Raw genomic sequence first — 23,035 nt, 5'->3', positions numbered from 1 at the left:
TTCATGAACGGGTCGGGAATTGCATTTCCCGTTCACCAACGGAACGGCTCTGTGAGTGAAAGAGTTAGTGAGTGATTTGCATTTTCCGTTCATCGCGAGACCGTCTGACTAAATCCTGAACAAAGTTGCAATGCACAAGTCCGGCCAACATGAACATACCACCACATTATCAGTAACTCTACTGAAAGAGACAAAGATGAAATAACATTCAGGAAAAGTAGGAGAGAAATGGAGAGGAAGATAAGATAAGATAAGATAAGAGGAACTTTATTAATCTCACGTGTGAGAAACTGCATGTAACAATGGTTTGATAAAAATATTTTATTAGAGCAGACTTGTCTGACATTACTTCAGTTTTAGACACCTTCATACAGTGTTAGAAATACTGAACAATCAATTTAAAAAAGGCATTCTTTAGTTTTCTTTTGAAATATTGAATGTAGTGGGGCAAAGTGGAGTTGACATTATTTTAAGACAAAATTGCTGATTACTTATTTCAAAGGACCAAGACGTTCAGTCGCCAGGCAAATCTGCTGTGATTTCTTGAGAATAACACACACGTATACACACTCAAACTAGCCCTTCAAAAACAGCAAATTCTCATGTGGGTATCGATGCTTTAAAAAAAAGTATTATCCATATTAACTTGATGGATCTGGATTTCAGGGAACTAACCCTTAATTTTGAATTATATTTTTTGGAGCAGAAAAATGCATGTTTATCTGAAGAAATTTCAGTCATTTTTCTTTTTTTACAGACAGGAGTCAAAGGTGCTTCTAGGGTAGAACTTGATAATGAATCTGCAGGACACAGCAGTGTACCAACCTGGTAAACAGAGAGAGGAGAGGGCGATCAAAACATTGATTACATTTACTCATAATTCCAACAAACAAAAGTAAAAATAATTGTGTGTTGTTGTTGTTTTGTCCGGCCGTTATAAGGCGATTCAATGAGTATTCATAATGGCACCATTGTGATTGTTTTATCATAAATACACAGTGTTTGGCACAGTGTTTGCTGTACGACTGATATGGAAAGGAAACATTCTTACCAGCATCCAGCTCAGAAGAGCCCATTGACTTGTTCAGTCTCAGGATCTAAGTCAATGTCATAGAAACAAGGCCTGGTGGGCAGGCCAGGGATTGTGGGCATCTAGCAGCAAGAGAATAAATTAAAAAGAAGGGCATTGTAATTACACAATTCACAATATGAAATCCTTATTCATGCACTAATGCAGTATATTATAGGGAAAAACTTACAGTGCCAACGAGTGGGAAGAGGAAGCCTGCACCAACGCTCGCTCGGATGTCTCTGATGGGCACAATGAAGCCTGTGGGCACACCTTTCTTGTCTGCCTCGTGGGACAGCGATAGGTGAGTCTTTGCCATGCAGATTGGCAGGTTGCCAAAACCCTGAGGGAAAAGGAAGTGAACAAAAACACATTTTTACCTTGGCAATGCTGATGTGGCTCTTGTGATTTAATCAGCAAGAGGAATTAGCAAATATCAATACCAGGTATCGTACCTATACCATCCTTATTTCAAGTTATTGTACTCGCAATGGCGGCCAATACCATAATTAAGAACTCGTACTAGTAATGGAGAAAGAAGAAGTGGTATTGATCTTCCCTAATAAGCAAATTGGGATGACTCATCACTCTATAGATGGAAAAAGGCAGACAGGATGAGCTGCAGACCTGTTTGGTGTAGAGCTCCACTTTGTGTTGGGCCTCTGGGAGAAGTTCAATATCATCAGCTCCATAGATCTTCTGGGCGATTATTCGGATTTTATCGGCAATAGGAAGCTGATAATGAAGAAGGAATATACACACAATTATTTGGGTGAACACAAATGCACAGGATTTTCAGTTGGCGGGCTGCCTTGAACATGTACTGTACCTCCAAGTCATATAGGAACTTGAAGCTGCTCGGGGCCTTTGAGGCCCTCTGGACAGCCTGTCCCAGAGCAAGAGCACCTGCTCCACCTTCAGCCCAATGGTTGCAACGCACAGCATCAAAGGCACCGGCATCTCTGGCCATGCTGCAGACCAGGTCCAGCTCAGCATCAGTGTCAGTCCTGTGTAAGAAATGAATTCATCATTTGATGAATTTAAAAACAGCTTGAAAATAAACAGCAGTGTTTGGGGAAAAAAGAAAAAAAAAAAAAAAGGAGGATCTACTTACTTGAAAGCATTGACAGCCACCACCACTGGCACACCAAAGTGTTTGGCATTCTCAATCTGTTTTCTCATGTTGCTGCAGCCTTTCTCCAGCAGCTCAAGGTTCTACCCACATAATCACAGATGCACATATTAGGTTAAGTTTGATTACTATTCTGTGTACTTTTTTTTTTATTATTTCAAGCTAACAATGCACTGTACCTTTTTTTTTTAATTCAACAAAATGAAAGATGGGGCCCACGTAAATGGCACACTATATTAACCCCATATCACATATGTCATCTCTATTAATTAGATAACTGTTTAGATGTCCATGAAAATATGATAATATTCTCTCACAGGTTTAAAATTAACATGACTGATCTTAACGAAGATAACAAAGGACACAGTAGCTACTGTGGGTGGGAAACATTGTCCATCAGCAGAAAGTACATTACCTCCTCTATATATTCCTTTGGTAGCGGCATTCCAGCAGTAACCTGAAAAATAAATAAATACATTGTAGATCTATCCATTAATAGAATGAATATATTCAAAGTCACTCTAAATGATGAAGACGCACCAGTTTTAAGGAAAAGCAATTATTGCAATTATTATGCACAATTGCTCCATTTCAACCATGTTGCTCTTATATATTTATTTATTATTTATTCATTGCTCTTATTTATTCATTGTATGTGCCCTCTTGTTTTTACTTTTTGTATTGTTTACTTGAATGTTTTGTTTGTCCGTGGACCAATATAATATAGATATATGTAATGTCTTGTAACCGTGGGATAGTAGCAAACGCAGTTTCGATCTCTTTGTGTGCCTTGACGTGAAGAAACTGACAATAAAGCAGACTTTGACTTATCATCAAAATTAAATAATTGTATGGATAAGCGGTTGATGGAAAACACACCGTTGGGCCCCCGCCGTGCATCTTCAGGGCGCGGACAGTGGCCACCAAAACCACCACGTGGGGTCTCAGGCCTGAGTATCGGCACTTGATGTTGAAGAACTTCTCCATCCCAATGTCAGCTCCAAAGCCAGCCTCTGTTACTGTGTGGTAAAAGTCACAATATTTGTAGTGAGTTAATCTGATTCAAAGCTGGAGTTATGTTGCCAAGAAATGTATTCTTGAGAGCACACGCAAACATTAACTGTTTTTCTCCACTTACCAACAAAGCCCTCTGGTCCAACCAATTTCAAAGCAATTTTATCAGCCAAGATGGAGGAGTTGCCGTGGGCGATGTTGGCAAAAGGGCCGGCGTGGACAAATACAGGGTTTCCCTGTAAAATTGGATGACTCAAATAAGACTCAAAACTGCTAAATTAAATCGGATCGTCTGCACACTCTTCTCTTTTTTGTGATAAACTAGTTTAGAACAGGCAGTAACATAACGTTCCACCCACCTCCAAAGTCTGCATGAGATTTGGCTTGATGGCATCTTTCATGAGCACAGTCAGTGCACCACATACACCCTAGAAGAAATAAAAACATAACAAATGCTCAACAATATTTTCTACCATCCTATCACAAATTGTGTATATCTTGTTTAACTGCCGTGCAGTGCGTGAAAATTCACAGTGGTACATCGAATGATATCAGGAGCTCTGGCCCCTCCTACTACAGGTTCATTGCCAGGTTTTCATTCTGTATTTGTGTGTTTGGCTACTATTCTTATTTAATAAATATTTGTAAATGCACATCTACTGAGCGACAGTTTGTAACTCCAAAAGTCCATAAGTCAAGGTACCACTGTATTGTTAGTTCTAGTTACTTAATGCTGCTAACCAGGTCTTCAGTGGTGATGGGCTGTCCTCCACGGCTGGTGGCCACCACCATTTTGGCTAGCCGCTCACGCATGTCCTGCAGGCTGCTGGTGAGGGCGAGCACCGCCATGATTTCACTGGCTACTGTGATGTCAAACTGGGCCTGGAGACATAAAAAAAATGCATGCTTTTTGTACAACAATGCCTCCGGAATTACAGTTAATTTTTTTTCAGTCACAAGTTCCTATAATCTGAAGACTTCCAACACAAAAGCCGCATTAAAAAATGTTGCATTTTCTATATACCTCTCTTGTATAGCCCTTTTCAGTCGGCGACTGTCCAATTGTGATCTTTCGAAGGAATCGATCATTGGTGTCCAGCACTTGTGGTATAGAAAAACAACTTAATTGAATGAACACGTACACACAAATGGGGGTTATAAAAAGTCTGTTGTTTTCACCTCTCTGCCAGGTTACTGAGCTTGGGTCAATGTCCAAACGCGCAAAGCGAGACATCTCATCCTCAGTCAGTGCGGTGGGATCCATTTTGTCGATGCCTAGTCTCTAAAATGAAAAAGTACAGAGCACAAATGTGAAAGCACTGCAATGGAACAAGATGCGAAAAAAAGGGAAACAATAAGACTAATTAGAGAAAGTACTTTTAGTCTGTTGATCTGGAGCGGGGAGAACGTCCTCTGTCCTCCACTGAGGGGAACCAAGCGATTGTACAGAGCCTTAAGATGCACACAGACACAAAGACAGTAGCGATTAATATTGTAATTTAAAAATAAAATAAACAACAGACAGAAGAGAGGAGCCACCTTGTCACTTTGCGTGGCCTCATGGAACATGCGTGCATCAATGGCAGCAGCCACCAAGTTATTGGCTGCAGTGATGGCATGGATGTCACCTGTGAGGTGGAGGTTGAACTGAAAAGAAAATGAGTTTAGTATTTGAAAATAAAATTAAATACATAAACAGTATATACAGGATGTGTCAGTAACATCTAAGGACTGGTATCACAAGATGTATTTCAAACCATCACCAGTTGCCTTGCCTTGCCCTTGGTTTACTTTACTACTGTTCTGGCGCCATCTAGTGGCAGCTTTGCGCCATAGAATCAACTTAAAGTGAGTTGGGCGTTTCATGTAGACAAATTCGGCCATTTGCGGCAGGGCTGGGTTCGCATGCCATGTTTTTCTTTTCTTTTCTTTTTTTCATATATTACAAGTCAGAATTTTGAAGGACAGTACCTCTTCCATTGGAATGACTTGAGAATATCCCCCTCCTGCAGCACCACCTGTGGACATAAAGCAAAACTCTTCAGTATAAAAAGTGTGACACTAAAAGTTCAAACATCTGCAGATCACCTTTAATGCCAAATGTGGGTCCCTGTGAAGGCTGACGGACGTTAGCGAAAACATTTAACTTCATGTGGGCTCCCAGTGCTTGGACCAGGCCGATGGTGGTGGTGCTCTTTCCTTCTCCCAGTGGAGTCGGAGTAATACTACACAAGGAGAATCATGTCAGTGAATTCTGTGAATTTTGCTCTAAGTTACAAGTTAGGATATCTATATAGCCAAAAACAAGCACACATTTTCAATATGGATCACTGTCAAGTCGAACAGTAATGTGGAGGGAAAGTGTCTGAAAGTCAACGTACCCAGTAACCACCACATATTTGCCGTCTGGTTGCGCCTCCAGCCGCTTAATGATGCTCAGGTGGACCTTGGCCTTGGTTTTACCATATAAGTCCACCTCATCTGAGAGCAGACCCACTTCTTTTGCTAAACGGTCGATGGGCTTTGGCACGCAGGAGCGGGAAATCACGATGTCGCTGTGTGTACACAAAGGTCCCATCCAATTGCTTGTGGATAGTTGATTTTTGTTTTTGTTTTTTTAAATACAGATTAGATCACAAACCTTGGCACAGGCTTCTGGAGTTTGAGTTTAGTATAAGAAATAGTCCACCTCCCTGGTTGATGGTTCTCCAAGAAACGCTTTGCACTCAGCACTGTATTCTAAACACACACAGTCACAGGTCGTGTGCAAAAAAAAAAATGTTCCGGTGATATTCTTTCAAATAAAATGACTCCATTTAGTAGTTGTCATTACGAATTAACCTTACCGCCATCAGCATGGCCACTGTCATGGGTCCCACACCTCCAGGAACCGGCGTGATGAAGCTTGCTTGCTCCTGGGCCGAGTTGTAGTCCACATCGCCCACAACTCGCTTGCCACTGGGTTTGCTCTCATCTGCAACACAAAAAATAAGGTAACTACAACAGATTTACTTACAAAAAAGAAATGACCACTGATTTTTTCAAAACATGGAACCTGGAATGAAGTTGATGCCACAATCAATAACTACTGCTCCTTTCTTGATCCATTCCCCTTTCACCATCTGTGCTTTTCCAATGCCAACAACAAGGATGTCCGCCTTGCCAACCTAGAGGCAAGAATAAGAATTAAATCAAAATAATTAAATTTAATTAAATATAAGAGACACCTATTATATGTAAAACTGTTTTAACCGTACCATTTACAATAAATGAAACAATTATTTAATAAGATGAATAAAACTTGATCTAAAAAAACAAATTGGTGAAAATAGGCCTAAATTTTAATTGACAGTTTCAATTTAATTCAAGTTTCAATGGGGAAAAAAAACTCAGTGGGCTGGATTAAAGGTTATACTTTTCCTGCCCCCGATTTAGAAAATAATTTCTAAATCATAATAATATTAATAAAATAATAATTTGACAAGCAGTTACCTCCTCAGCCAATTCCAGAGTTCTGGAATGACATGTGGTGACGGTGGCGTGGTTCCACAGTAGAAGGTCATGCATTGGCGCGCCTACAATCTTGCTACGACCTATCACCACTGCACGTTTACCTGTCACTGACACACCTGCAAGGAAGCGGGAGAGAAAGAGACATTTTCATTGTTGTTGCTGTCGGTATATGGTAAAAGCCTCTTTAAAGCCCCTGTAAAGTCAAATGATGGCCTGTTGCTATAGGCCACTATTAGTCGCAAGTAGCCCTGGAATTTTTTTTATTCATTCAAATTTGGCAGACGTGTTAACAGTAATGTGTCAAATTTACAAAGATTTTTTTGTTACTTTACAGGGTCTTTAGTGATGTTAGTATGTTGCACTATTTACCAGTCTGTCTGATCAGTTCCATACAGCCATTTGGAGTGCATGGGATGAAACAGTCGCTCAGATCTCCACGAGACAGCTTCCCAGCATTTATGCTTGTAAGCCTTAAAACAGATACAAGACACAAACACATACCAGGGCAATTATTCGATCCTTACTGGCGACTTTAAGCTTTCTTTTTTCAACCGCATTCTTATAACTAACTGAATAACCTAGATAGCGATAGGTAACAATGCATATCCAAGTGAAAAAAAAAAAAAAGGAAAATGTCCTTACCCATCTACATCCTTCTCAGGTGCCACAGCATTTGTCACCTTCTCTGTGTCGATCTTGTGGACCGAGTCTAAGGGCAACTGGACAATGAGACCGTGGACAGAAGAATTCTCATTCACCTCTGTGATGCTGTGGAGAATCTAAGGAGAGAAAAACTTGTTCAAATTTAACTTGTTAATTTAACTACTGTGCCACATTCTTTTATGGCCTCGGCAGCCTATGTCTAAAAGTTCATTTCAAAGGCGTCGACATTCCAGACAGTGTTCTCACCTCTTCCTCAGTTGCTGTGTTGGGAAGTTTCAAGTGCGTGGCTTTTATTCCAATCTACTCGACAATACAAAGAGGTCACGTTTGATATTTCTTACAGGACAAGTGAAGCTGGGAAAGAAAACACTTACCTCAGATGCAGCCTTTAGCTTCATGCCAATATAGAGATTGGAATCATCACGATCTCCAACCTATTGAGACAAACACACCATTGCTTCAAGAATTACAAAACACTGACTTCTGACAGAGATCCATTTTAATATGAAGATATTTGGAAAGCAGAAACAATAAGAGAAACGCATGGCAATTCATGTGAACAAATAATGCACCTGTAAAATCACTAGACCAGGTTGGAAGTTGGGGTCCTGAAGCTTCATCTGCTCTACATCCTTCTTCAAGTTCTCCCTCACCTGCCTGACAAAGAAGAAACAAAAGCAAATTTTACTTGTTTAATCTTTGTCGCAAAGCAGTGTTTTATATATATATATATATATACAAATAGTTCATTGTGTTACTTTATTGGATATACTTATGTATGAATTATATAACTGTGTTGTAGTAGCATTTGTAGTTTTATTTGTGCACTATATTAGGTTATATTGTGTGTAATATCAAATGAAGGTATATGCCATACTACAGAAATATTAATACACCTAAGATGACCAAACAATTAACGTTAATCATTTAATGATCAGGAATTGGTGAAATAAAGCAGCTTTTCATGAGGCTAAACTAAGTCAGCTGAGTCAATCAAAAGTTAAACACACAAGACAAAGGTGAAGGAGTTCACTGGACTTTATTTTGCAGCAGTCAAACTATTGTTATCGTTTCCTCTCTGTGAATCAATCTTGGGCACTGATTGCAATTATTTGTTTTATGGCACAAAACAAAGTCCCACATTGTTATTATAGCCACATCAGATGAAAATGAGGCAAACCATGACTTTCTAAAGGAGGGGAACTAATTTAACTAGGCTGGAGTGAACGTGACTTTGCACGAGTTGCACACAGCAAGTCATTTAACAGTTTTTGATTACACATGCATGACAGCATTTACCCAGACAAATTAGGAGGGAAATATCCATTTGCTGGCTGGAAACGTGAATAAAACCACAAGTTAGTTGATTGTTGTACTTATTTGGAAACGTAACAGCAAACTTTAGGTCCTCACCAAAAAATTATGGGAATATCAGTTGAATAGTATAAAATGGAAATTAGAATTAGAATGCCAGATTGTGTAATGAATGATTCGTGTAATAAATAATGAGCTAATGAGTGCATGGCTGCCAGGTCTTGTGACTGCTGCACAATGCAACTAATTGTTCTGATTATCAGAAGAAACGTTACAATAAATGCTTACATATATTTTAACATCAAACGTTATGTTGTTGCAACTAACAGAAGCTGACAAATATTCCTGGTTAACGAACCGAGCCATTTGAGATTAACTGTCAAAGAGGACAAAGATCACATTACAAGTACCCTAAATTGTTGCGTAATTCGGTACTCATCACTCATTGCACAGTAAGGCCTGTTGAAGTCAATATTGCATAACAGATCTTTTTTAATCGATTAGTAAAATAAAGATTCCTCGGCAGGGTAATCCTCATCACATTATGAACATCTAATTTTTTAAACACATGCGACTCTCACGAGGTCTACACTTTTCACAAGCAGACGCCGCAATTTACATTAATAATTATTCTTCAAATGTGGTATGATGATTTCACAATATATCCAGGTAAGACGCACAAAAGTAATTCTGATTTTGCAGGATAAGGAGGCAATGCTTGACTTAGTGTAGTTGCCAATGACCACACATGACCACCACCATGCCGCGGTGAGCTCGGTCAAGTCAACACAGCTTTGAGGCACATGACTGTAAAACAAAAAAAAATAAACACAGACTTACGCCGAAACCTCTTTCCCATGTATGACTTTTGCTGGCATCTTAGTAGGTTGACGGATCGTTCGTATCTCCTTCCTGGACCACGCGCACTGCTTTCTAAAATATTGTATATGCCTCAAGACTTTTGGGACGTAAAGCGACAAAAGTGACGTAAAACGCCGCGATCACTGTACTCACTTTGACCAATCGGCGTGCTCATCACAGATATAGGCGGGGTTATTGTGAAACTGTCAATCCTTGAAAACTAATCGAGTGCTTGATTTAGCCCGACTAAAGATTCAATCCACCAATTAAGATTTCATTATCTGCTTTTAACAACCATTGGTGTTTAGCAAAGACGTTTCTTCAATGTCATTGGTGCAAAATGTTAAAACGTTGCACTTGGAATAAGGAAAACATACTATTATTTCGTGTCAGTCGTGTTTTCTTTTCAATAAAGTGTGTAGCTCAGTACTCCTTACCCTTTTTTCAGCCGTGGCTCGCATTTTACATTAGAAAATTCTAACAGATTGAACATTGCTAGGTGAGGTTTTCCCCGTAGGTACACACTAGGGGGCGCTACGCTCTTGAACAAAGAGGCGCATACGGTATTATTATAATTATTTCCTGTGCCCCCTACCATTTGGATTGCACATGCATGTTGACTTTTAAGAATGGCACCTGATTTAGCTGCACAATCTCTTATATTTATTATATTTCTGCGTATATGTGAAATTCATTTGTAATACACAGCATTTGATGATACTTTGCATTGTATTGACATGTATAAGAAAAGCAGACTGTACCATTTAAGGCAGGCATTTATTTTAAAACTGGGTACAACTGCACCTCACAGACTGACTACAATGTATGTAAAATGGATTTCATTCAAAAGTGGATGGCTACTCTTGCTAGGGTTAGCATGTATTTCCAGTACTAATCCACAGGATAGTTAAATTCAACATCATTGCCCGTTGCACAATGGGACATAGAAAAAAGAAAGAAAAAGAAGCAGAGTGGTCATTTGGCTTACATTGACATCATTTTTTTTTTCTTTACACAAACGTACAAGTGGTCGTCCATCAGATTTCTTTGAACAAGCACTTTGGTGAAAGTGGTGCCAATGACATTAGATAGGCCACAAGTGTACAAACTCGGGTTTAACATCCTTTTTCTTTTTGCAGATTTACGTTTGCAGATTTACTATCAGCTTCACGCCCAAAGCAGTTTAGTCTACACGAATAGATCAAACAAAAACATTGTATTTAACAGACATAATGGTGACGGCACAATATTACGCCTGCATAATTTGTGCAGCCCATTCTGGAAGGGTGTTAACAAAAAAACAGTTGATAAGACTACAGGACATGAAACAAAAATTTAAAATCATAAATACAGCACCCATTCACATCTTACATATTTGAAAAATTGAAAGAAAAACACACAATGTCACGGCCTTTATAATTTAAACCTAATTTAAAGTCTCTTATTTTAATTGAAGAACTAAACGGTTACTTTTAGCATGTCAGGGGCAATGCAGAAGAACGCATCTCCTCTGGAGCGACGATGCACAGACACACAAATATACAAAAAGTTGCAATTCTTGTACACATGAAACAGTCTGTTTGAATCTACCTGTCCCTAAAAAGAAAACATGAATGGAATGAACAAGCATGCACATCAAAATGAGTCTCACGTCATCAAGTAGCCTTTGATCGGACATTAGCGGCCACAAGTGTTAAATCAACACGTGCTCTGTTACAGCAAACACAAGATTGCCTTGGCTTTTTAAAGACGCACAACTTCATATTTTTCTTATTGCATGACGTAAATGCCATTATCGTAAATGCATATATGCGCATCTTACAATATGTGTCAAACTTTTTTTTAAGTGCAACTCGGACCTTGCAAACAAAAGTGTTCATATTAGTATGTTGATGACACTCAACCATGAACAACACTTCCATTATTTCGATTAGTTTCATATTGTCTTCTGAATGCTATTGGTTAGATTCTCATTTTCAGATAAATGAAAATGTTTTCGTTGTTACCTGCTGCTGACAGTTTCGACTGGCTTCCCCAGAAGACTCCAAATTCCGCTGCAACAGTTCCTCGTTGGTGAAGACGGCTCGAGCACTTTGCCTGTGACCAACGATTCACTCGTGTATATCACTTCCAGCTTCATCAATGAACTTAAGTCTAGTTGAAGGAGGACTTAATGTCACCCAAACCATCAGGTTACTTATGGAAAGGAGGTTGGAAGTATCATTGGCAAGAAAGGAGTCAGTGAAGAAAATGAGAGAAGAGAATGGCGCCCACATCAACGTCTCTGATGGGAACTGTCCAGAGAGGATCATAACCCTGGCAGGACCCACCACCTCCATTTTCAAAGCGTTCTCCATGATCATAGAGAAACTGGAGGAGGACATCAACACCTCCATGACTAACAGTACAGCCACGAGCAAACCACCAGTCACCATGCGCCTCGTTGTGCTTGCCAGCTAGTGCGGCACGCTCTTCGGCAAAGGGGGCGGCAAGATCAAAGAAATTAGAGAATCAGCAGGAACTATCCAACTCAACAGAACGTGCCATCACGGAAGATTCGCAATGGGAGACCCACTATCCGCAATAATGAGCAGTTTTTTCATGGAGGACTTGGAAACCAAAGCCACCATCACAGCACCTACTCTCTGTAAACCCACATTCTGTAAAAGATACGTTGACGACATCCTGGGGAAAAAAAAAAATCTGGACACACAAAAGAGCTCACCAACCATCTGAACACCATGGACAACACTGGCAACATACAATTCACGCACGAAGAGGAAATAAACCAGACCATCTCTTTCCTGGACATGAACGTCCACCACAAAGACAACGGCAGCATTAAGATTACAGTTTACAGAAAACCCACCCATACGGACCAGTACCTCCTCTGGACATCAGAACACCCCATAGCACACAAACTATCAGTAGTCAGAACATTATATGACCGGGCCACCACCGTAACTGAAGAGAAAGACAGACATGAGGAGAAAAAAAAACACATTCAACAAGCTCTCACACGTTGTCAATATCCAAGATGGGCCATAAACAAAGGAAAACAACAAGTCAAAACTCACCAGGGGCGGTCTTTGACAGGTCTGCCGAGCAGCCCAATGAAGAAATGACACGTCACCGACACATCGGATGACGGCTCTAAGGAAGACTGGAGTGCGCAGTCGAAATTGTCAGCAGCAGGTAACGACGAAAACATTTCTATCATTTGTCTGAAAATAACACTTCCATTAATCGACTGGGGCACAACTGTTAGACGGCATGTAACGCCACGACAAAGAAAAACAGACATTTTAAATTTGTGGCACACAAGGACTGACGGCTGCGTATATATATATATATATATATATATATATATATATATATATATATATATATATATATATATATATATATATATATATATATATATATATATATATATATATATATATATATATATATATATATATATATATATATATATATATATATATATATATATATATATATATATATATATATATATATTTGTGACCAAAGTCTTGCTTGATTGGGGAAGGAATTTTAACCTGCTTGGAGGTGGCCAATGAGTCTGCTTGTTGTCTTTGGAGTGGCTATTCTTCGAAGAGATAGAGCGAGCTTCTCTTTCCAGTGCTCTTTCTATGGTGCATGTGCTTTAACAGATGAACACCAGACAGCTATAAAGGAGCAGACAGAGGTTGACCCAGTTGTGCGAGGCAAGACAGACCCGCATTGAATCCTAACTATAGCACCAGTTGGCATTGCAGACAGACCAAAGGGTGCACAAAGGGTCAGGTTCAACAAAAGACAAGCGAGAGCACGATGTGACTTTTAAAGATGCAAAAGGGGTGAGAATGGAGGAATGGGACACCTCTTCACACGATTGACCCAGTGTGATCAAACATTTACAGGTGATGCACTAAGGATATATTTATATCTATACATTTAATTTAAACTATTTACAAGTGAGAGAAACGCAGCCCTTGTTGAGAAAATAGAAAGAGTTGAAATCCTAGTTTTGTGAAGCATATATCGTAATGCAGAACCTCGTGTCTGCACGCACGAGTATCTATTCTGCATGCAGACGCGAAACCAAAACAATCCTATCCGACATGCAGATACCCCTTAAGCATACACACGGACACACAGCTACCTGGCCAACAAACATTCATACGACTACACCGTCTACTATTTTGCAGCAGTTGAACACAAGGTCCTCGTTGCAGCGGGGGGGAGGGAGAGAAGTAGAAAATAAATAAATAAATCATCAATGGCTAAATAGGGGCAAACATTTTGCTCAAGTACAAGAATTTTTAAACAAAACCGTAACTTTTTTTTTTTTTTCCCCCCATAATCCTCTGGAAAATGGCTCCAAGTCTGCATTGTGGTCCAGCAGACATAAATCAGACGTGTCCTCATGGCCGGCGCAGCAGCCATTGCCATGTCAGCACAAGGCTCTTTATCTTCTCTGCAGACGCATCCCCCAACACCCCACCTGACCAGCCAGGAAGGCAGCCGCTCGCATCCATCCCGCCAGCCAGCCAGCAAGCTTGTTGTCCACTGCTGCTCATGCTGGTGTTTGGCAATCCTTTGCACCTCGAGGATGAAAAGGATGTGGGGACGGGATAAGGATTCAACGGGGGGGGAGGCGGGGGGAATTGCAGCTTCGTGTTCAAGTTGACTCATTAGGTGCTCGTTGGCTGGGCCATGGGTCAAAGGGAAGTCAGACCAAAGTTACAGCGGCAATAAATCATGCCGCTGGAGTCCAACCAGCTATCTGAGATGGGATCATAGCGTTGGACAGTGTTCAGGTAAGATGATCCTGAGTGACCTCCCACGACATAGAGGTAATTGTCCACTATGGCAGAACCCACACCTGCAAAACACAAAAAGTGGAACAATTCTATGAAGGTTTACTGAATCCAAATTATCATAGGCCAAGATGACAATTTGGAAAAGTCGAACGAACATTTAATTGTTGAGTCAGGTTAATGCTAAATATCATGGCTTCTCCAAATTTTTAATAGCTACCATATATGGCCCGGCAATATTAAAATGTAATTTTCAACGACTGTACAATATTAACTCACCAGTGCGTGGATCATTCATTGGTCGACAGGCTGTCCACTGGTTCTGGTGTGGGTCATACCTCTCAATGCTGGACAGGTGTGAGACCCCATTGTGTCCTCCCACCACAAATATGAAGCCAAGCATGACACCCACGCCGAAATTAATCCTCTTATCTGCCATGGGGGCTACCATTTCCCAGGCATCTTTGCTCGGGTCATACCGCTCCACACTGTATGAAAAAGAGGCATAAGTAACATTTACTAGTCATCTACTGGACAGTAGCCATTAAGATAGTAAGAAGTAACCTACGACGGCATGAAATTTGTTTGCACTTGAATTTCTAAATATATTTGTTGAAACTGTACCAACATAGTTTGCAACCAAATAAAACAAACCTAACCTCGTTGTGACCCATGCAACATAAATTTGGCTTCATACAAAATCGATTAAATGAATCCTCCCAAAGACAAACTGGAACATTTGCAATCTGGGATTGTTTTGCATGAGGCAAGAGAAAAGCCATTGGGAGGAAAGGGGGCAGGGGGGGTGGGGGAATCAGTCCCCTGAGGGTTTCTGTTCAAACACAAACTCCCGAAGGCTTTTGGGAGTCAAGGAAACGAGCAACAGAGACGGTGCTTACCAAAGAGCCACAGCAACGGCACTCACTGAAACTTCAGCTTCCACTTCACTCATAAACAAGCCTCTCGCCATTTTCTCAGCAACACGACATCCGGCGCTTTGATAAGTAGATTTAAAAGAAACTACCAAACTCTCGTTTGTGTGCCACTTCCTGGTTTTAATAATGCAGCTCATTCCGTCCCACATTTTAGTTCACAACTGAATCGTACCTGTTCATATGAGCCGGTCCATATCCTCCAATAGCATAAACCATGCCATCCAGCACAGCGGTTGCAAAGCAGCTGCGGGACTTGGTCATTGGTGCCACAGGCTGCCACTCCTTCAATTTGGGGACGTACTTTTCTCCTGACTGGAGGTAATATTGGCCATCATAGCCTCCAAGTGCATACAGCTCTCCAGCCAGGACCACCACGCCAAGTGTGCTACGACACTCGGCCATATGCTCTACTGAAGACCAGGTGTTACTTTCAGGGTCCCAGCTCTCCACCGTGCTTTCGTGCCTTCTGTAGCTAATGCCCTGTCTCATGTGTGTGGCGATGCCTCCCACCACATACACCTTGTGGTCAAGCACTGCCACTCCAAACTCATATCTGGGAACACTGAGAGGCGCTAGTCCTATCCATGAATCCGTCTGAGGGAAATACATTTCCATGCTGCAAGAAAAAAAAGCAGATTACATCTGTTAGCTATAATGCTAACATACAAAAGGGAAGAAAACTGCTGCTGTCATTTGGTTATTACCTTTCTAATGTGGCGAATAGTCCAGCCTTGCCTCCTACTGCCAGCAGTACCTTTGGGGCACACCTTGGTCTTGCAGACAACACAGTCTGATAGGAGAGTCTATGCTCAGGCATGAAATGATATTTGAGGGCCTCGTTGAGCAAGTGCTTGCATGCGTGGTCATCTCGTATGAGATGATTTGCTTCATATAAACGAGTTAGAAATTTGACGCTGAGAAGTGGAAGGCGCACGCAGTGCAGCAGCTGAGCCAAATGCTGCTGTCGTTCCGTTACATCGTATTTAATCCAAGACTCCAAGGCATAAAATACAGTCTCCTCCGTTACCACCTTAAGACAGTCATTGGACACAATTTCATCCAGCTCTGCCCTCGTCAGTTCAAAAAATTCTTCAGTCTGACAGACCTCTTCGAAATTCTCACAAATGAACTTTGTTGCAGCCAGGCATAGATCATCACAGCCATATGTCTCTGCAAAACGAGAGATGCCGATACAGTTCCCAGCATCCAGCTGGCTTTCCAGGAAGGAACAGCATTCCTTTAGTACTAGCTTGACCTGGAGTAGGTTGGCTGCCGGTAGCAAAGATTCCACAGTTTCCTGGGAGATAAACACTGTGCCAGTGTATGCATACTCAACAATGGCCTATCAGAGGTGAAAAATAGAGTCAGGAAAATAATGGTAGAAAAATTATTATTTCATTTTAAGCGGCTTCCATCTTACCTGCAAGGCTGTCTCGTCAATACACTGGAATTCAACCTCAGCGGTTTCTTTTTCGGACAGGTTACCTGTGAACATTGCCTTGAAGTAGGGACTAATGCTTGCCAGCACTACTTTGTGGGCATGGATTTTGGCATCGCCCACCCGGAGCACAATGTCGCATAGTTCGTGGTCCTGCCGCAAGAGCTGGAGGCCTTGCAGCAGTTGTTCAGAATGCGGCCGTGTGAGACTGGCAAACATATAAGACTGGTCCTGCTGGTCCATCTGGAAGCAGAAGCACATCAAATAACGTTATATTGACAATGTTTCTCTAAGCCAAACTCGAAACTGTAATATTTTTCTGTGGTTAGACACCTGAAAAGACAAGGACATGCAAGAAAATGACATGCTGTTTTAGATACATAAAATATTGGAGAAAGCCTTCCATCATTCAGACCAGCTGATAGGTTTAAGGAAGCATGAGCATCTTGTGCTAAAGATGCAGGTTCAATGGCAGGCAACGTTTTTTTTTATTAAACGTCTGGAGCTACAGCGCGTGTGTGACAATGGACTATCACAATCGAGAGGGTAGCGAGTTTATTGGCAAGTGCTTCTACACGGTTTGTCAAATAATTGCACGATTGAAAGCTTGCTAACTACCTCTTAGCGTCACATCAGCTTGAGCGCTAGCTAGTACAGTCAACCCAAACACCGCTAAATTTAGCACTAACACATTTCTGACGGCCGGGTGTTAGCATTTACACGAAAATGCGGAATAGTCAGGAACGTGACATTACAAGAAAAGAAAACAAAACACTAGACCTAGATGTTCTGTATGTAGTAGCACTGCAGAAAATAGCTGCTAAAAATAAACACGGTTACTAGCTGCATCATTGATTGATATACAGTAACATGGCTGACAGAGACAGACAAAACGTAACGTTTTGGTAAGCTGTCTGCTAATAAATTTCGTGTCATTGCGACACAAGCAAAACGAACCTGGAACTTAATCGTCCGCCGTCTGCTGAGCCGCTGTGGTGATCGATTTTGCAGTGACGGCAATTCAGCAGTGACGAGAGGGAACCCCGGGCGGCTATCAAGCAAAACAACCCACTGCCAAGCTAGCCACAAAGCTACAGATAAGTTCGTTTTATAATGAGCGTGTAAATAGCACACCACTTCCGTTACTTTCAAACTAACAGCACAACCACTTCTACTCCTTTCAAAATAGAAGCTATTATAATTTGGTTTTATTTCAAATATAAGGATGTGAATAATGCGATTATGAGTACTGTAAAAACAAAAACAAAACAAAAAAAAGATTATTTATAATTACTAACACGAACACTACTACAGTAAAGTACGTTTAATACTACGACTACGACTACGACTACGACTACGACTACGACTACGACTACGACTACGACTACTACTACTACTACTACTACTACTACTACTACTACTAATAATAATAATAATAATAATAATAATAATAATAATAATAATAATAATAATAATAACGGGCGGTTCGGTGGAGCACTGGGTGGTAGCACGTCCGCCTCACAGTTCAGAGGGCGTGGGTTCGATCCACATCCAGCCCTCCCTATGTGAGTTTGCATGTTCTCCCCGGGCCTGCGTGGTTTTTCTCCGGGCACACCGGTTTCCTCCCACATCCCCAAGTAATGACACACGAATTGATGCCCAATTTGTCTTCGCGGGCCACATAAAATGATGTGGCGGGTCGTATCTGGCCCCCCGGGCCTTGAGTTTGACACCTGGGCGCTAGAGGGCGTCTGGGACCTCACTCAAATGACATCATCATTACGTAGAAGAACGTAGCGACGACAACAAAGCCGCACTCGGTTAAAAGCACTCAAACAGAAGAGTATCGCCTTCCATTCGGCTGCATCCGATAAACACGCAACTTTTGTGGCTGATCAGTAACATTAGCTACACGACAACCGCAACGACGTAAGAGGTAAGTTACGACGACGGACCTAAGTTATCATGTAAGCAGCACGTTAGCAACGTTATTTGTAGTACTGCTTGGTTGCAGTACAGAAGTGCGGGCTGCTTTCATTAGTATGGTAGCTACCACAGTGCTAACTTCATGATATTTAGCTTGATTATCCTCGACGAATGTTGGATCTCAAATGAGCCATCATCACATGATAGTTGCAGGCAGGGATGCTCCGGATTTTAAATCTCAATGCCTTCATGCACTCGACCGGATAATAACGCGTAATCGCGTTTGCTTAAACGGGTCCGATCTACGTGAAATTTTGTTTCGTGTATTGGGTGGCTTTAAGTTAACGTCATAAACAAAACAAGAGGACACCTATTGCGTGTTGTTTGTACGGAAGAGTACGGAAGAGTTCGAGGATTAGGGCCAGTGAAGAAGAAAAAACGAGGGGTGACAGGATTCTGACTTTTTTCTCAGAATTCTGACTTTAAAGTGGGAATTCTGACTTTATTCTCAGAATTCCCAATTTCTCACTTTAAACTCTGACTTTATTCTCAGAATTCTGACTTTATTCTCAGAATTCTTTATCTATCTTTATTATTTCTTTATTTATGGCGTGGCATACTGTCGTAAAGTCATGTTTTCAAAATGCCCACTGTTGTGTTTGACAAATTGTAATTGTTTTTACTTTGTTGTGCAGATAAAGTGACTGATGGAGGGTGCAACTCAACCAGTGCCTGAAAAGCCGGATTTGGATGACTTAATCAAGCAGAATTCTGAGAATAAAGTCAGAATTTCGACTTTAAAGTCAGAATTCTGACTTTATTCTCAGAATTCTGACTTTAAAGTCGGAATTCTAACTTTATTCTCAGAATTCATGTGTGATATACTGATTGAAAAAGTCCTTGTATACGTAGGTTTTGCCAGTTTCTCTTCAACTGTAACTTTCATTGTTAATATGTGTTTGTCTTGTTTTGCAGACATCAGTGAAGCTATTCGTCCTAAGCAGGAGGAGCCAGACCGCACTCGCATTAAAGAGGAAGATGTGGGCAAAGAGGTCCACCACTTCAATGCCCAAATGGGGCAGAAGTTTCCATGCACTATAAAAGAGGAAGAGCCGGAGCGGCCCTGTAATGAAGAGGACTCTTGCGACATTAGAAAGAAGGAGGAAGATACCTGCAAGATGCCTTTAACTGGTGTTCCTGTGAAGCGTTTAGATGAGGGCCAAGATAAGGTGAACACAGGGGCGGAGCCTCCAAGCTGCACCTCAAGTCAACAAATGACCAGAGGTGATGGAGACCACTGTGGAGGATCACAAGCAGCTCCACCGTCAGATAGTGATGTAGTGTTGTCACATGTTCCTGCTTCTGCTGCTTCTGCTGCTGCTGCTGCTGCTGCTGATTATGATGATGGTGGTGATGATGATGATGATGCTGATGGTGATGATGATGAAAAATACTCTCGGAGGGAACATTTAACAATGCACACAAGAATCCACACTGGCGAGAAACGTTTTTCATGTTCAGTTTGTGGCCAGAAATTCTCTCGGAGTGGACATTTAAAAAGGCACACAAGAACCCACACTGGCGAGAAACCTTTTTCATGCTCAGTTTGTGGCCAAATATTCTCTCAAAAGGAAAGCTTAAAATCTCATACAAGAATCCACACTGGCGAGAAACCTTTTTCATGCTCAGTTTGTGGCCAAATATTCTCTCAAAAGGAAAGCTTAAAATCTCATACAAGAATCCACACTGGTGAGAAACCTTTTTCATGCTCAGTTTGTGGCCAAAAATTCTCTCAAAAGGGAAACTTAAAATCTCATACAAGAATCCACACTGGCGAGAAACCTTTTTCATGCTCAGTTTGTGGCCAAATATTCTCTCGGAGTGGACATTTAAAAAGGCACACAAGAATCCACACTGGTGAGAAACCTTTTTCATGCTCAGTTTGTGGCCAAATATTCTCTCAAAAGGAAAGCTTAAAATCTCATACAAGAATCCACACTGGCGAGAAACCTTTTTCATGCTCAGTTTGTGGCCATCAATTCTCTCACCGGGAAACCTTGAAAAGGCACACAAGAATCCACACTGGCGAGAAACCTTTTTCATGCTCAGTTTGTGGCCAAATATTCTCTCAAAAGGAAAGCTTAAAATCTCATACAAGAATCCACACTGGCGAGAAACCTTTTTCATGCTCAGTTTGTGGCCAAATATTCTCTCGGAGTGGACATTTAAAAAGGCACACAAGAATCCACACTGGTGAGAAACCTTTTTCATGCTCAGTTTGTGGCCAAGAATTCTCTCGGAGTGGAAATTTAAAAGAGCACGCAAGAATCCACACTGGCGAGAAACCTTTTTCATGCTCAGTTTGTGGCCAAATATTCTCTAAAAGGTTAACCTTAATCAGGCACACAAGAATCCACACTGGTGAGAAACCTTTTTCATGCTCAGTTTGTGGGCGAAAATTCTCTCAGAGTGGACATTTTAAAAAGCACACAAGAATCCACACTGGTGAGAAACCTTTTTCATGCTCAGTTTGTGGCCAAATATTCTCTCAAAAGGAAACCTTAAAATCTCATACAAGAATCCACACTGGCGAGAAACCTTTTTGATGCTCAGTTTGTGGGCAAAAGTTCTCTCGGAGTGGACATTTAAAAAAGCACACAAGAATCCACACTGGCGAGGAACCTTTTTCATGCTCAGTTTGTGGTCTAAAATTCTCTCAAAGGGTAAGCCTAATCAGGCACACAGAAGCCCACACCTAACCCTGTTGCCTGCTCAGTCAGTTGCCAAAGAGTCTATTGAGAATTCTGAGTGTCTTGGGTAGATGAGGAATGATCCATGAAGTTCTCACCTTCTATTTGAGCAGACTTTATGATCATTCTATTCTAGTATGCACATTTTGATTGAGATGCTGAACTCCTTCCCTTTACTGCTGTGAGAATTTCATTTCATTTTAGTTTTACCAATGAATTTGAAAATAAAGTTAACTGGCCTCGAGATGATATTAGTTTTGTATTTTTTATTACACTTTATTTTGTTTTTAGTTGTGTGTTCATATTCAGGGCAAGTTGCATAGTTCTTATTAGTGGCTGTTTGGGATTTTGTATTGCTCTGCTTTTCATGTTCATGTGGATCAATAAAATGAAAAATAAAATAGTGTTGGATATCCCCACAGTTTTTTTGTTACTTTGCCTTGCTAATAACGTTAAAATGTACTTGAGAGGCACTTAAGACATTTCATTAAAGAGTTGTTTACTTCACAGTACTCATATTGAAGTCTCAACCTCATTTGCTGGTTCTTATTTATATTATTTATATTTATATTCAATTCTCTTTAAATAGGATCCTAATTAAGACTATTTGTTGTTTTAGTCTCAGTTTCTGTTCTTGCAATGTGATGTCCAGAGATCTGAGCCGCTTGAGGAAACCGTGTTTGGGCAGGACGCAACGGCGTTTTTTCACAGGTCCTCTCAATGGAAAAACTATGTGACATTATCCAATGAACTTTAACATTTGCTGGACGTTTCACGAGTGCGCATTGTTGTTACGTAACATGTCCCTCTCGTGTTAAACAACAAACGCACGCTAGTATGCTGTTAACATATGTTAAAAACCACTCATATCTGAGTTGTTGTTTTTTGGGGGGGAAACATGCACAAAATGTTTTTCTTACACGTAATGTAAGTGGGAGTGGGAGTAATAAGTGAGTTCAATTGGATATATGTCACTTTCTACCAAACAGGTAGACCTAATGACCTAATTAGCATTTGGGGCCCACGCTCATTACCATTACTAACATTGTACGTGCTCTAGTGACACTGATATAACTTAAACTGACATTTGATAACAAATTTGTAGGCTTTTTCAACACGAGCTATTGCCACTACACGCGGCTCCTGGGCTGGTGCTATGGCTAGTGTCCAAAAAGACGAGGAAATGTGCTCCCCTTCAGGCTTCAAGTCATTCGTTTGGAAGCACTTTGGATTCCAAAGAAAAGATGGCTCAACGGACAAGACACGTGCAGTTTGCAAATCCTGCCATGCGGTGATCAAATATTCAGGGACCACAAATCTCTATATTTATATTTAAAGAAAAAACACGACATCAAAGTTCAGTGTTAAAATAAGCACTTTGTATACTACAATACTCTTGTAATTTCCTAAATAAAGAGTTTGCAGTACCTTGTTGATTTTGCGTATGAATTGTTATAAATCAGGATATTGTTCCATATGTTTTATTTAAAAAAAAAAAAAAAATCGATCGTAGAGCACTATATCGCGATGTATCGTGAATGAATCACAGCAAGCTTTAAGATATCGGCAAATATCGTATCGTGTTGCTTTATAT

General features: G+C 40.8%; 3 protein-coding genes across 3 annotated transcripts; 1 reads left to right on the top strand and 2 right to left on the bottom strand.

The window, feature by feature from the left end:
• Positions 1-306: 306 nt before the first annotated feature.
• mthfd1b (methylenetetrahydrofolate dehydrogenase (NADP+ dependent) 1b) lies at positions 307-9,696 on the bottom strand. Its single transcript, XM_061301377.1, has 28 exons — positions 9,546-9,696; positions 7,964-8,048; positions 7,766-7,825; positions 7,638-7,691; positions 7,371-7,507; positions 7,098-7,198; positions 6,708-6,844; positions 6,271-6,382; positions 6,062-6,189; positions 5,857-5,954; positions 5,597-5,770; positions 5,304-5,440; positions 5,187-5,233; positions 4,755-4,862; positions 4,593-4,667; positions 4,395-4,497; positions 4,240-4,316; positions 3,957-4,097; positions 3,575-3,643; positions 3,340-3,451; positions 3,081-3,220; positions 2,617-2,658; positions 2,184-2,284; positions 1,899-2,076; positions 1,697-1,804; positions 1,260-1,412; positions 1,052-1,152; positions 307-825 (listed from the first exon to the last, which is right to left on the bottom strand). The coding sequence occupies exons 1-27, from the start codon at positions 9,581-9,583 to the stop codon at positions 1,063-1,065; spliced, it is 2,805 nt and encodes a 934-aa protein (XP_061157361.1). The 5' UTR covers positions 9,584-9,696; the 3' UTR covers positions 307-825; positions 1,052-1,062.
• Positions 9,697-13,507: 3,811 nt separating this feature from the next.
• On the bottom strand, positions 13,508-17,883 carry LOC133169301 (kelch-like protein 28). The gene is made up of 6 exons (XM_061301380.1): positions 17,723-17,883; positions 16,748-17,008; positions 16,032-16,669; positions 15,500-15,943; positions 14,672-14,880; positions 13,508-14,457 (listed from the first exon to the last, which is right to left on the bottom strand). Exons 2-6 carry the CDS (start codon positions 17,006-17,008, stop codon positions 14,294-14,296), a joined length of 1,716 nt encoding a protein of 571 aa, XP_061157364.1. The 5' UTR covers positions 17,723-17,883; the 3' UTR covers positions 13,508-14,293.
• Positions 17,884-19,479: 1,596 nt separating this feature from the next.
• Positions 19,480-21,845, top strand: LOC133169300 (gastrula zinc finger protein XlCGF57.1-like). Its single transcript, XM_061301378.1, has one exon. The coding sequence runs from the start codon at positions 19,564-19,566 to the stop codon at positions 21,295-21,297; it is 1,734 nt and encodes a 577-aa protein (XP_061157362.1). The 5' UTR covers positions 19,480-19,563; the 3' UTR covers positions 21,298-21,845.
• The last annotated feature ends 1,190 nt before the right edge of the window (positions 21,846-23,035 follow it).

Source organism: Syngnathus typhle, linkage group LG16 (genome assembly GCF_033458585.1).
Source record: "Syngnathus typhle isolate RoL2023-S1 ecotype Sweden linkage group LG16, RoL_Styp_1.0, whole genome shotgun sequence".
NCBI classification, from domain to species: Eukaryota; Metazoa; Chordata; class Actinopteri; order Syngnathiformes; family Syngnathidae; genus Syngnathus; species Syngnathus typhle.
Note: the sequence above shows the minus strand (reverse complement) of the source record. Positions and strands in the feature narration are given on the sequence as shown.

Excerpts from the sequence above, each read along its gene's own strand:
- mthfd1b (XM_061301377.1), bottom strand. The coding sequence starts at position 9,583 with ATGCCAGCAAAAGTCATACATGGGAAAGAGGTTTCGGC. Across the intron at positions 2,077-2,183 it reads GTGGCTGTCAATGCTTTCAA|GACTGACACTGATGCTGAGC; the intron begins GTAAGTAGATCC and ends TTTCTTACACAG. Across the intron at positions 1,413-1,696 it reads TGGAGCTCTACACCAAACAG|GGTTTTGGCAACCTGCCAAT; the intron begins GTCTGCAGCTCA and ends CTTTTCCCTCAG.
- LOC133169301 (XM_061301380.1), bottom strand. The coding sequence starts at position 17,008 with ATGGACCAGCAGGACCAGTCTTATATGTTTGCCAGTCTCACACGGCCG. Across the intron at positions 15,944-16,031 it reads CTATTCGCCACATTAGAAAG|CATGGAAATGTATTTCCCTC; the intron begins GTAATAACCAAA and ends TTTTTCTTGCAG. Across the intron at positions 14,458-14,671 it reads AATGAATGATCCACGCACTG|GTGTGGGTTCTGCCATAGTG; the intron begins GTGAGTTAATAT and ends TGTGTTTTGCAG.
- LOC133169300 (XM_061301378.1), top strand. The coding sequence starts at position 19,564 with ATGTGTGATATACTGATTGAAAAAGTCCTTGTATACGTAGGTTTTGCC.